At 32.8% G+C, this 14,692-nt stretch overlaps 2 protein-coding genes across 2 annotated transcripts; one reads left to right on the forward strand and one right to left on the reverse strand.

The window, feature by feature from the left end:
- Positions 1–8,995: 8,995 nt before the first annotated feature.
- Positions 8,996–13,484, reverse strand: LOC110897966. Its single transcript, XM_022144723.2, has 5 exons — positions 13,059–13,484; positions 11,021–12,930; positions 10,503–10,946; positions 10,166–10,415; positions 8,996–10,048 (listed from the first exon to the last, which is right to left on the reverse strand). The coding sequence occupies exons 1-5, from the start codon at positions 13,156–13,158 to the stop codon at positions 9,171–9,173; spliced, it is 3,582 nt and encodes a 1,193-aa protein (XP_022000415.1). The 5' UTR covers positions 13,159–13,484; the 3' UTR covers positions 8,996–9,170.
- Positions 13,485–13,936: 452 nt separating this feature from the next.
- Positions 13,937–14,558, forward strand: LOC110867770 (zinc finger protein ZAT7). The gene has a single exon (XM_022116773.1). It carries the CDS (start codon positions 13,992–13,994, stop codon positions 14,448–14,450), a length of 459 nt encoding a protein of 152 aa, XP_021972465.1. The 5' UTR covers positions 13,937–13,991; the 3' UTR covers positions 14,451–14,558.
- Positions 14,559–14,692: the final 134 nt, after the last annotated feature.

Below are 14,692 nucleotides of genomic sequence, written 5' to 3' on the forward strand. Positions count from 1 at the left end.
TCAAAATTTATCCTACACACCTCGAAATATATCCTATACAACTCGTAATTTATCCTACACAACTACTAATTTATTCTACACTTTAAATTAAGTTGTATTTAATTTGAAAAAAATATATATATTTTAAAAAGAAGTTACAAATTTAATTTAGTTAGTTATTAAAGGGGAAGAACACAAATTAATGATCTATTTAAGTTTACCAATATACCCTTATATTAAAATTAAATGCAAATATTAAATGAAGTAAAATGAAGCATTCTTATTGGTTGAAACTTCTTATTTTTTCTTCTTAGAAAAAAATTCTTCTCATTTGAACCCTCCACTATTGATATATATATATATATATATATATAGTGGAAAGTTCAAATGAGAAGAATTTTTTTGTAAGATTAAAAAAGAAGAAATTTCAACCAATAAGAATACTTTATTTTACTTCATTTAATATAAGTACTTAATGTTACTATAACGGTACAATGGTAAATCTACATAGGTTATTAATTTGTATTCTTCCTCTTTAGTAGCTAACTACATTAAATAATTTGTAACTTATCTTCAAAATATATAATTTTTTTCAAAAATATAAAATAAAATAATTTAAAGTGTAGGATAAATTACGAGTTGTGTAGGATAAATTTCAACGTGTAGGATGAATTTCGAAATATGTAGGATAATTTTGATGTGTGTAGGCAAAAAAAGTTAGTGTGGAGGATAATAGTCTTTATGACTAATTAATTAGTAAAAAATGATAATAAATGAGATAAGTGAAAAGAATATTTAATGTTTTCCAAAATTACCCTTTGTTCTTTTTCTTCTCAATTAAATTTTCTTCTCAAATGAACATTCCCCTATATATATATATATATATATATATATAGGGATGCGTTAAAATGAGAACCACTACCAGTTGTGAGAGCCATGAGAACTTTTTGATCCCGCGCGAGTTGAGCCAAATTTTATTTGCACAAACGTAGATGAAAACATTATAAACAAATCTATAAAAAAAAGTAAAAAAAAAAATTCGAGTCGTTAGTTTTGACTAATGCAAGTTTTTTTTACGTACTGATAAAAAAATAGTTAGCAACTGTAAAATTTTACACTAGCGCGTAAAAAAACTTGCATCAGTTAAAACAAACGTCTTGACAATTTTGTTTTACTTTTTTACAGATATGTGTTTTCATCTACGTTTGAGCAAAAAAATTTTGGCCTAACTTGCGCGGGATCAAAAAGTTCCCACGGTTCTCACAACTCGTGGTAATTTTCATTTGAACCGAATCCTATATATATACTATAAATCACTAAATAAATCATAGGACTGAAATTACTTTTTTACATATGATAGTGGAAACGATCAATTAGAGTCGTATTTTATCGGAAAGATTCAACTGAGTAACATGTTTCATTTAAAAACAAAAAAGTGAAATGACCAAATGTGTCAAAAGTATTTGAATGCTAATGTTCTTCATCGTTTTATTAAAAAGAAATCTTAAATCATACTTTTGATTATATGTTTTCGCTAGTCATAAACAGTACATCAAACATTACAAAATGTCTATATATAAAAAAAATAGAATGCACAAAAGTTGTTGAAAAACGTTGGCCTTACATGACTCATATCCTTTTAACCCGTAAAAAATCATATGTTTTGACATGAACCCGTTACAACGTGAAAAGAAGGATAGATAAGATTCGAACATTTCCCACTAAAAAAATAAATAAAAATCCTATTACGAATATGTGATTGAACTGAGTAGTTCATAATATTCACCTTAAGCATAAATTATTGTAAAATACAAGAATAAATCGGAAACCACAACTAATATGTGGAATATGAAAATTATAGATCATATAAAAAAACTTAAGCATTCTTATTAAAATCATAGGTTTTAAAATGGAGTTTTTTCCCATATTTATTGGATTTCATTCTGAATTGGTGTATAGACATTATGCCTAGTGGAGATGGATATGATCGGGTGGCTCCGCTGGTGGCACTATGATACCTTAGTGGTCCGTCAGTGATCCAAATTTGTTGTTAAAAAAAAAAGATAACTACCAATTAAAGAAAAGTTGAAGTATTATTTTAATAAAAACTTTAACTATTTTTTTAATTATCAATCTTGGATTTTAATTCATATTAATGCTAACTAGGTTTAAAGAAGTTCGCCGCATTGTGGCGAATTTCTTTTGTTATTTAGTCTGTGTTTACATGTGTTTTGAAATCACTACAAGCGTGTTGCAAACGGAACTGCTGACAAGAATAAAAAGATAATGTAGAAAAAAACACTAAAAGATAACCGAAAGAAAATCAACCAAAAAAGTTGTATGGTAACGATGTTTCATATGAACCCGTGGTCTGAGATGAGCAAATTGTTCTGGGTACAGATACCAAATTTGCCGAACCGAAAGATCTTAAGTACCAATTCGGTACCGACTTTTGGCGTTCCTGGTACCGGTTCACTACCGTTTTTTACCTTCATATACCGGTACTGTAACCGGTATTTTCGGTATCAGTACCGATTCTGTATTGGTTGGCACCGAGCTCATCCCTACCCCTGAAACTAAAAAAAGAAAAAATTAAAAGTTTAAGAAAATCAACAAAAAAAAGTTGTACGATACCGTTGTTCGTACAGTAACCGTGGTCAGGGATGAGTAAATGGTACCGCGTAGCAGTACTGAAATTCCCGAACCAAAAGATTTCCAATATCAATTCGGCACCAAGTTTTGGCGTTTTCTGTATTAGTGCCAGATTTTACCTTCATGTACTGATACCGAACATGACCGTTCCAGTATTTTCGATACTAGTACTGGTTTCATACCGGCTAACACCAAGCTTATCCCAACTCCTGATATTAATAAAAGGATTAAAGTTAAAAAGTAAAGAAAATAACTATTATTATAGTATTAAAATAATAAAAGTATTAAAAAAACTATATATTATTATAATATTAAAATCACTATTAATTTAAACTTCTTTATTAATATATAGTAATAATATATAGTAATAGCATAATATTATTAATAATAATCATTAATTAGAATTAGATATTTATTAAATAATATTATTATGGATTTGTATAAGAAAATGACATGTATCATTAGTTGAAATTTTGAATAAGAAAATGGCATGTGCCATTAGTTGAAGTTTTTTTTATTAGAATTATATATTTGGGGGCCTTTCGGTATACTTTAACCTATCTTAACTCCACCTAAGTGCAACATCAACCTTTTTCCCCATTTCACTTTGACTCACTCCAAGGAAATGGTTTAATTCCATTAACTTCATCTAACTCTATCTTGTAGTGGTTTTGGTCTAAAAAAGAAAAGAATAATTAATTCAATCTCTTAACATTGGGTTAACATGTTAACACATAACCCATTTAGTGCCCTTTAACATAATGAGAGGGTGGTTTGCAATGTTAGTTAACATGCCATGTCATTGTTAACACTCTAAATGTTAGAGTACACCCCATGACCTAATAATAATATTCTAATTCTAGTTCTAATAAAGCATTCCACTTAATGCCACATGCCAATTTCTCCTCCTCCCTCAAAAATATAATTATTCCACTTAATACCACATGACAATTTCTCCTTCCACACAAAAATATAATTTCAAATTAATTTAATTTATACTTTACTTTTATTGCAAAATATTATTGTTATTCGCAACTATTACATCAATATGCTTTACATAATTTTATGGATATATGTAACATTTTCTCATGGATCAATCACAATCTGATCAGTTCATCTTCTTTTCTTAATTCAATATGTTGAAAATTTTATGTTTATATATCTTAATAGATAAATAATATTTCTGTATCATAATAATTTAAATAAATACATATATAACGATTAGGTAGAGGATCCTGTACAAAGTTCAACTTTTGTGAGAAGTGTGAGAAATAATTTGGGAATGACAAGTGTCTTTTATCTTAATTAATTCAAAAGGGTATATTAGTAATTTTCCATTCTTATTAATTAATTGATTCCAAGATAACTGCCAAAAAAACTAGCGATCAGATATTTTAGGGATTCTTTCGAATTTTAGTGTTTTATCAATTAATTTCATGTACGCATCATTTTTCATCAATTCTTCATCAATTATAATTGTTTTAGTGTTTTATCATGAACAAAGTTATTTATTTTTTTATTTAGACGTATAGTGGCATATGGATGATCAATAGTGTTATATTATGTACAAACATCTTAATTTTCTATCATAGTGTTTTATCCCCAATCAATAGTGTTTTATACATTGAATTGTATAGGGTAAGTTTTTGTTTTAGTGTTTTATCATTAACAGTGTTATTTTTTTATATTTATATGTATAGTGTTTTATCCCCAATCAATAGTGTTATATTCTGTACAGACATCTTAATTTTCTGGTTCATAGTGTTTTATGATTATTAACTGATTTAAATCAACAGATTATTGTTAATTAAACTGTATAGTGTCTTACAATAGTCAAGGAAATCGGATAATCAACTTTTAAAGGGAAGTCACTAGTTTTTAGGAGAATAATGGGGGTTTTGGTTGTGTAGGATACGGTTACCATATTTGAAACATCCGAAAAGACACTATTGCCCTTCAATTTTACATAAGGTCCTTCTAATTAAAACACAATTTACATTTTTATACCCTATTGATCTCAACCATTAGATCAAATATCCAATGGTTTAAAACGCTTTTTACCCTTCTCACATTTTAAACATTTTTTACCATATCCCTACCCATAACGATTATGCACCATAATATTAATTATCTTTCAAAACTTAAGATATAGAAAAAAATTCAACTAATCTATACTATATTATAATGCATGAGGGATGGGCATTTTAAGATACCCAAAAAATAAGAACTTTTCCCTCTCTTTATTTATAGAAAGACCCCTAAAATGAGGTTAGTTTAGTCTTTTAAACATTATTTATATTTTAGCCCCTAAAATTATTACACTTAAATCCCTAAGGTTTTAACAAAATTATAGATAATTAGTTACAATTCACCCCTCCATAACAAACTTATAATTTTTTTACGTATTCTTGACATATCTTATAAACTATATTGTTTAAAAAAAATCCAAAGATAGCATGACGACCTACACATTTTTATCGACGTTTTGGTAGTTGTCTTGTTCAATATCGACGCACAGATTAAAAGGTACAAGTCAATTATGCGTTAATGTACAAGTAATTAATACTTGTGATCTAATGTGCCTAATCTACAAAGATGGGCTCATCTATACAAACAAAAACAAAAGGAATTAAAATTATCGTAACATAAAATGAAGATATTTTCTGTCACATTTTATTTTATTAAATCTATCTAATATCTATACTTAGATATATCTTATAACAACTTAAAACTAACCACACCAAATTTCCTAAATAAAGGGGTGGCAAATTTAAAATTAAACCCTAATGCACTTCTATAGTTACTACTATGAATATAGCAGGACACTGCTATATCTATTGCTAAACAAAGTTAAAAAAATGGATCCAGTTCTGAATTCAATTGTTGCGAAAGGTCAGCTTTGTTATATCGCAGCAATGAATATTTTTTTTTATTTACTTTTATGTGAATGTTAACTTATTTGATTTTTCAGATTCAGTTGCATGATGAACATGCCAATTTAAACAACACATTTGTCGAACAAGCTTCTAAGGTATTGATTTTGCAAGTATTATTTTTGTGTATATCTTTCATATTAACATGTTCATTACGTTATTATATGTGTGTTTTATTGCAGGATGATGGTGATAAAAGTATTGATATTATTTATTATGGTACAATGTTTAGTCCATACAAGTTTAATCTTCAATGTGAATTTAGTGAAGATGTAATTTTAAGGTTTATTTAATCTTTTTTTTTTAACTTTTGTATTCAATTTTTGTCATTTATAGGGCTCGGAAGTTTGAGACTCAAAGGAAGAGATCCAAGAGACTCTCTTAATGGAAATGAAGTGAGGTTATTAATTTAGACGATTCTGATGACAATGACAAAGAAGAGGAATTAGAAGATATTGCCGATTCAAGCACAAACCAAAAAATCCGATTAAAAATACGTCGAGTGTCAATTTAGAAGCGGAACAGATTTCATGCAGTCTAATATAAAATCTATCAAGTGTTTTTATATTTTTTTTTTCATTTTCAGTTGTTATGTTTGACCTAGACGTATGAATAAGGTTTATTTTATATTTGAACTTTATCTTTGGTGTTAATATAATGCAGTTATTACCATATTAATAAATTTCAAAATAAAGTTAATATCCTAAATTTACAAGTCAACTGAACTTATATAAGTTAATATCCTAAAGTTGCAATAAATAAATATTGCAGTTAGATATAGTCAAGCTGAAATTATAAAATATTGCAGTTATTCTTGGATATTAATATAATAATTTGCATTTCTTAATTAAAAAGTAATAAAGTAATAACTTTAAAGCTAAACTAAAAAACTGAACCTACTATGATATAAAGTTAATAAAAAAATAATTATTTTATAAACATTTTTATAACAAGTAATATAAATAAAATACTCCAGAAATTTACAATCTTTACTAGATAAATTCTAAACTGGGTTGCAAATTTTCAGAAATTATAAGTTCAACTATATTGTTATAGATAATATTAGTCAGTTCCAAAAGAATTATTTATCAACTTGACTATATACATAGTAGCAGATTGTGTTGCATATTTTTAGGGATTATTAGTTAAACGTAGACTCATATAGATAAGATTAGTTAGGAACTAAAAATTTAAACTTAGTATGATATAAAGTTAATAAAGATATAAACTCTTATCATCCTATTTTTTATAAAAACAGTTATTGAAATTTTATAAAAATATAATTTTTTTTATATTTGTAAAAAACTGAAATTTAACAATTTAGGTTAAAGCTCTAAAACGTACTTACGAGTCAAATACTATTTTTATAAAAATGAAAATTTTAAACTTGAAATTTATTGGATGGGTACTATGTGGATATTTAGAAAAAGTTATGAACTTTAAAGAATAAAATTATACTTTATAATTTAACCAATAAAATAAACAAATTTTACAATTATAACCACTTATCTTTTATTTTTTGTCTTTTGATTTTTAATTTTTATAAAAAAAAATTATTTTTTGTCTTTTAATTATTAATTTTTATAAAAAAACAAAACCTTTACATATGTGTAAACTTATGACATATATCCGCCACAATAATGTTATCATAAATATTATACGAATAAGAAAACTACCAGAAACGAGTGTCATAATGCAAAGTGTCGCCCCCGCCGCATCGCGCGAGCACCCTGCTAGTAATTATATAATCTTATTTATCATCATAATTAAAATAAATAAATCTCTTATGTATTTTATTTTCATCAGACTATTATATATTTATGTAACAACATTATAAAAGTAATATTTATCTAGAATTCTAAATCACCGAAATAAGAATTTTATTTTAATTATTATGTTTATTTATATTGATCATTTTGGTATCATAACAGTTTATAATTTTAAGAAGTAAGCATGGGAAAATATTTATAGATTTAAATATGTAAGCTAAATCACTATGGTTTAAAGTATTTAGTAATAATAATAATTTAGTATGTAAATTTGTGTACACCTTATTATAAAATTATATAATTTATATCTTTAATTCCGTATAATAGAGGAGTCTATAATGTAGTAACTTAAATATAGTGTTCCATAAAATAACTATACTAGAGAGTAGAGACAAAATTATACTATTAACTTATAAAATAAAGAGAAAAATGCCCGGATAGTCCCTGTGGTTTCACCTTTTTTCACCTATAGTCCCCAAGTTTCTAAAACTACCTGAATAGTCCCCAAGTTTTCGATTTTTGTTCCCGGATAGTCCCTGGGTCTAACTTCAGTTACTTTTCTCTGTTAAGTGACCCCATGTGCATATCACGTGAGGGGTATTTTGGTCAGTTTACATTCATTGTTTTCTCTGCCTATTAAATAACACCCTTTTTCCCACAAACCTAACCACCAACAGCATCGATTCCATCGTCTTCTCCATTGTTCATCTTCCTCAGCAGCCTCGAATCCATCATCGTCATGGTTCTCTGCAATTGTGGCCAAGATGCAATCATAGTTATGTCATGGACTGATCTCAACCCTGGTCGCCGATTCTACTCCTGTCCAACCATGGTAATGTATACTATTAGCGATTTTAATAGTCTAGGGCTTAAAAGGTTTGATCCTTTCGTCTTTCTCTGTAGAATCCCAACTGTGGAAGATTCATAGGGTGGGTGGACCCACCAATGTGCAGTCGTGCAGTGGCAATTATTCCAGGGCTTCTAAGACACAGAAACCAAGTTGATGTTGAGTTAGCCAAGATGCGGGAAAAGAATCGGCTGAAGAACAAGATTATTACGGTTCTTTTGATAGTTTTAGGGTTTGTGTTTTGGATATATGTTAAGGCTTGAATGCATTTGTATGGATATTGTAATGTGTTAAATGTTAAGGATGTTGTAATGTTTTTGAAAATCTGATGTATGGATAACATTCAATGAAGTTGGTTGTTTTGGTGAAATATGGTTAGCATTCAATGTCTTAAATGTTGGAAAACTGTGTTTGGTGAAATATGGTTAGCATTCAATGACCAGCAGGTTGTTTGGAAGTAACTATGTATTGTGCAAAGTGTATTGTGCAAACATATTGGTCGAATCTTATGCGAAACGAAATTGTGCAAAACATATTGGTCGAATCTTATGCGAAACGAAATTGTGTATGAACCTGTTCCTACAAAATGCACATTGCACAAATGACATTGTGCATGAGCTGTTCCTATAAATGAACATAATAACATGTTCCTGCAAAATGTACATTGCACATACAACATTGTGCATGACCTGTACATGACATGTCCAAACTTTAAACCACAAACATGAGCTGCAAATGAACACAATAACCTGTACATGACTTGTCCAAACTTTAAACCACAAACATGAAAGTAAAACAGAAAATACTACAAACCATAAACTTTAAACGACTGAACATTAAACATCCAACCATACATGATAATTGTCATAGTGTTTTAACAGGTTAAAGAGACACAAAAGACTGCATAACTGTTTTAAGACAACCCAAAAGAACCATAACCCTTAAGACAACCCAAAAACCATAACCCGACAACCCGAAGAACCATAACCCTTAAACAGTTGGAGCTCCCTCACCAGCCTCAGTAGGTTGATTACCATCTTTCTTCTTCTTACCTTTCTTCCCTTTCTTCGGCCCGGCAACTGTTTTGGTCCTTCCACAAGTTCTTTGGTTGTGGCCCTTTTCACCACACTTCTGGCACTTCACGGACTTCCATTTTCTTGTGAATTTGCCACCAACCACAGCCTGCTCGTTATCAGCTTCAGCAGCCCTGTTTCTCTTGTTTCTTGCTTGTGAAGCCCTTTCAACTTCATCCTGCAACTCCACAGCATCCTTCCTTCTTTTCTTCTTAGGTCTGCCGATAGGTGTGTGGTGCAGAGGTGGGGTTAGGTTGGTTGGAACCTGTGATTTTGGCCATAATTCTCTACCATTAATGGGACCAATGGTATGACTGTAAACCCTCTTCCATGTTTCAAGATAATAACATTCATTAACCCATGATTCTGGGGGTCCAACCTCTTGGCCATTCATTGCCATGTCCCAATTGACAGCCACAGCATGCCTACAAGGGATTCCTGAAACTTCCCATTCTCTACAAGTGCAAACCCTATCCACAACATCCACAACATACTGTTTATGTGTTGCAGCACCATCCACTGTGACCTTACCACTGACTTGATACTTTGTCCCACCACTCCACCTAACATTATAATTTGCAGCTAATTTCTTTGTGTTTTCAAAGATCTTTGCAACTCTAGGAGTAAGTGGACCATTTGTCTGCCGAATCTTCCTGATGACATTCACTATCCTCTGCATTAGATACTCTCTGACAAACTCCAAAGCAGAAATTATAGGCTTGTCTCGACCATTGACTGTCCTTGCATTCAAGACTTCACACATGTTGTTCAGCACCACATCAGATTGTGCCCTACCTGTATATCAAATTGCCAAACTGAATGATCAATAAACAGACATAAACAACATTAAACAGCAGAAACAACAATAAACAGCAGAAACATCAATAAACAGGTTAAACAGCAGTCATATACCTGTAAAATGAGACCTGCTCCAGTGAATGGGTGGAATACTTGCCAACCAATTATAAGCTTCAATGTTGTACAACCTCAACTCCTCCATTTTTGCTTCAAAATCTGGAACTGTATAAGCTTTGGATGCATTTTGAAGACAATCCTTGAAGGCATCTCCTCTCCATTGAAGTTTCATGTTCTGCCAAATATGCCTTGCACAAAATCTATGCTCAGCTGCTGGAAATACCTGACTTATGGCTGGTATTATTCCCTGTTTCATCACATTTCAAACATTAATCATACAAAAAACAGACTTATGCTAATTGCTGAATGACTCTTGCTGAATTTAATACCATACCTTTTGCCTGTCAGAAATGAAGGTGAAATTTGCATTATCTGGAAGATCCAAGTCATCTTTAATACACTGTAGGAACCAGATCCAGGAGTCTTTGTTCTCAGCCTCAACAATTCCATAAGCTAAAGGATAAATGCCATTGTTGGGATCTAAACCAACTGCTGTTAGCATCTGACCAGGGTAGGGGCCTTTCATAAATGCCCCATCTAACCCCAACAGTTCCCTCCTACACTCTTTAAACCCTTCTTTCAGTGGTCCCAAACAAATGTAAATCCTCTTGAAGATCCTTGTGGGTGCATGTGGGTTACACTCAGGCTCAACAACAAATTTAACTGTTGTACCTGGATTGGTCCTGTGCAGTTCCATGACATAGTCCCTGAGGCTTGCATACTGAACTTTGAAGTCCCCTTCAATCTTTTTGGTGGCCTTGAGCTTTGTCCTGAAAGCCTGTAATCAACTTAAAATTAGTCAATGGTTTATAATTAAAGAAAATAAACAGAAGCAGAAATTAGGGTTTATACCTTCATTTTTGTCACAGACAGCTCATACTTCCTCCCAAGCTCTTCTTGTAGCCTACTTACTGAAATATTAGGGTTGGCTGCAATCTGATTCATCACAAACTCTTGTTTAGCCAAGAAGGTAGAAGTGAAAGGCTGTATTTTTCTGGATGTGAGACACTTGTGATCCGGTTGGTAAGTCTTTACCACCCAAGTCTCATCTTCATCACTCAATCTAGACAAGTACAAAACCCAAGGACAATCAACACTATTTAACCTACCCTTCCTTTTATCATTGCATTCTACCAATCCCTTTTTAAACCCCTTTTTTGTCCCACTTGCAGAAGATTCCTTGCCTTTTTGGATACCAGGCCCACTTGCAGATTGTATATGGATACCAGGCCCACTTTGGCTGGGCCCAGTTTGATTTGGCCCACATGTGAATATTGGACATCTACCCTCACAAACCACCCTAATTCTTCTTTTATCATTTCTCAGAAAAGACAGTGACCTCCTTGTTTCAATTGCATGTTTGTTTATCTTGTCTTTTGCCGCTTTGGCTGTTGGAAACAACTGACCCACATAAAAGGTCACTTGGGATGTTGATTGTGCAACCCTCTTTTTCCTCCTCAACTCTCTTAATTTCAAACTTCTCCTAGTTTCGAAATCTTCCATTTCCTCATCAGTCAAACTGTCAAAAGACTCATAACTTAGATTTTCATCATCTAATAAGTCATCACTGGTATCCACATCATGGTTGCCAACAGACTCTACTTCAGCTCCCATAAACTCCACACCCCTGTCAACATTTGCATGGTAGTCCATCATGTCATACTCAGCCTCATCCATACTCTCTAACCCCTCTACAAAGTCACTGTCATCTGAATCATCACCCTCAGTTGATTCATCATCAGCCTCAGCACCATCACTTGCCTCAACACCCTCAACATGCTCAGACTCACCACCCTCAGCTTGCCTAGACTGACCAACCTCAGACTCACCACCCTCAGCTTGCTTAGACTGACCAACCTCAGACTCATCACCCTCAGCTTGCCTAGACACACCATCTATTGGAAAATCAGTTGAGAAATTTGCATTGTCAAAATCATAGCTAAAACTGTTATGGAACGATGCATTCTCCACACCTACATTAGCCTCTACACCACCTACATTAACCTCTACACCACCTACATTAACCTCTACACCACCTACATTAACCTCTACACCACCTACATTGGCCTCTACACCACCTACATTGGCCTCTACACCACCTACATTAGCCTCTACATCTTCATTAGTTACACCTTCATTTACAACTTCATTACTTAACTTATCAACAGCCTCTACACCACCTGTGTTACCCTCTGCATTAACAGTCTCTACACCACCTGTGTTACCCTCTTCAACATCAGTTACATCATTAATTACCTTATCAGCAGCCTCTGAACCTTCTACATCAGTTACATCTTTCCATTGAAGTAACAGATTTTTTGATACCCTAAGTTTCTTTCTTCTAGGCCTTTGAATGGTATTAACAGCACCCCCCTCATTCTCTAATTCTTGAATAACCACCTTCGACGATTGTGTCGGACTAAAGTAATTTTTAACCTTGGTTTCACCATGTTCTATAAACACCTTAATAAGTTTGTTTTTTGCAACATATTTGGCCAAAAGCCTAACATCACCATCATTACCTAAAGGACATAATCCAACATCTAAATCTAACTCAGGAATCTTAAAATGGTAATAGAACTTCACATCAGGAACATATAGTTGAAGATCTCTCACCATCCAATCGATTTCATGCACTGAAAATTCCTCAATGTTGCAGTAGTCAACATAAGCAGCTTTGCCAAAAGCGTATTTTCTTCCTGGTGACGGAGTAAACACACCACCATAAAGAAGTTTTATGCTGAAAAAGTTCTCAAAACCATCTGCACATACAGTAAACTTACATTAGGGTATAAAATGACAGGGTTTTAACAGTTTATTTCTCTATATTGCATGTTGTTCAACCTGTAGCATTCTTGCACAATGAAGCTAGGGTTTTAACGATACTTACCGTAAACAGTCTCTGGTACAAACGGCTTCACATACTCAGAATTGGACCGGAAATTCCACTGACGGTTGTTGTTTGGATGTTGAGGATCGTCGTCCTTCATTTTCGTGGGAAGATTCTGATGATCAGATGATCGATCGATCAGATTTAGGGTTTACCTGGGGTGAAGAGATTAGGGGAAGATGATGAGCCGGATTCGACTAAGGGAGGGAGGGAAAACAACTGACAATGAGGGAGTAGGGGTGCAGGTATACTTTTATATGTTAGGCACAAGTAAACTGACCAAAATACCCCTCACGTGATATGCACATGGGGTCACTTAACAGAGAAAAGTAACTGAAGTTAGACCCAGGGACTATCCGGGAACAAAAATCGAAAACTTGGGGACTATTCAGGTAGTTTTAGAAACTTGGGGACTATAGGTGAAAAAAGGTGAAACCACAGGGACTATCCGGGCATTTTTCTCTAAAATAAAAACTAAATTATTGTTCATAGCATAATAACTAGATATGTATTCTTCATCATCAAAAAATAAAAACTAAATTATTTTTCAAAGCATAATAACTAACTAGATATGTATTCTTCATAATCAAAAGTTGTACTTTTGTTTTTTCACTAAAACTAAAATTTTCAAACACTAATAAGAATATGACATGTAATTTAACCAATTTACAATACAAAACCAATAATTAATCGACAGTCGACACTCTTCCAGTTTAATGACAAAATCATTCTAGATTTCGTAGAAGCTTCTTCCTCTCTTTCTTAATCTTAACTCGATCACTTATCTTGTACGGCGTACACGGTCACACCTCACGCGCTATACTTCAACATCCACACAACAAAAGTCATGTACACCACCTATAAATATATATATGTCCCAAACCACCAAACAAACAACAACATAAACCAACATCATTAATTTCATCAACCTAAATGGCGATCAAGAGAAGCTGGGACGACGATAGAGAAGTCGAAAACTTAGCTATGGCAAACTGCTTGATGCTCCTCTCACGCGTCGGCACACCGGACCGTGTTTTCCATTGCAAGACATGTAACAAGGAGTTCAAGTCGTTCCAAGCGCTAGGCGGGCATCGCGCTAGCCACAAGCGACTGAAAACAAGTGATGGGAGTGATGTATCGACCCCTCCAAAGCCCAAGACACACGAGTGTCCGGTTTGTGGCCTCGAGTTTGCCATTGGGCAGGCGTTGGGTGGTCATATGAGGCGGCACCGCGATAGTGGTTATGAGAAAAGCGGTCGGATGGTATCCACTCCGGGTCGACCCGAAATAGTGACGGAGAAAAGAGGGTTGTTTATGGATTTGAACTTGACACCCTATGAAAATGATATGAAGTTGTGGAGTAGTACGGTTAACACGGCTCTTGCTATATGAACGACGGCGTTTTGTGATTGATTGTTACATATGGCTTTCATTGTTATCACTGGACTGTACATATGTTTATAGAGAATATAAATTTTGAATTTAATTTTTTTTGTTTTATTTTTTTTATTAGATTTAGCGTGCTTTGTACCTATTTTGATGTCGTTCTGGACGTTAATATAATACTGTTAGTGTATGTGTAGTGGGGCGCTATATGCCCTCATAAAGCCCCTATAAAGCCTCAAACACCACTA

This window comes from Helianthus annuus, chromosome 1 (assembly GCF_002127325.2).
Source record: "Helianthus annuus cultivar XRQ/B chromosome 1, HanXRQr2.0-SUNRISE, whole genome shotgun sequence".
Taxonomy (NCBI): Eukaryota; Viridiplantae; Streptophyta; class Magnoliopsida; order Asterales; family Asteraceae; genus Helianthus; species Helianthus annuus.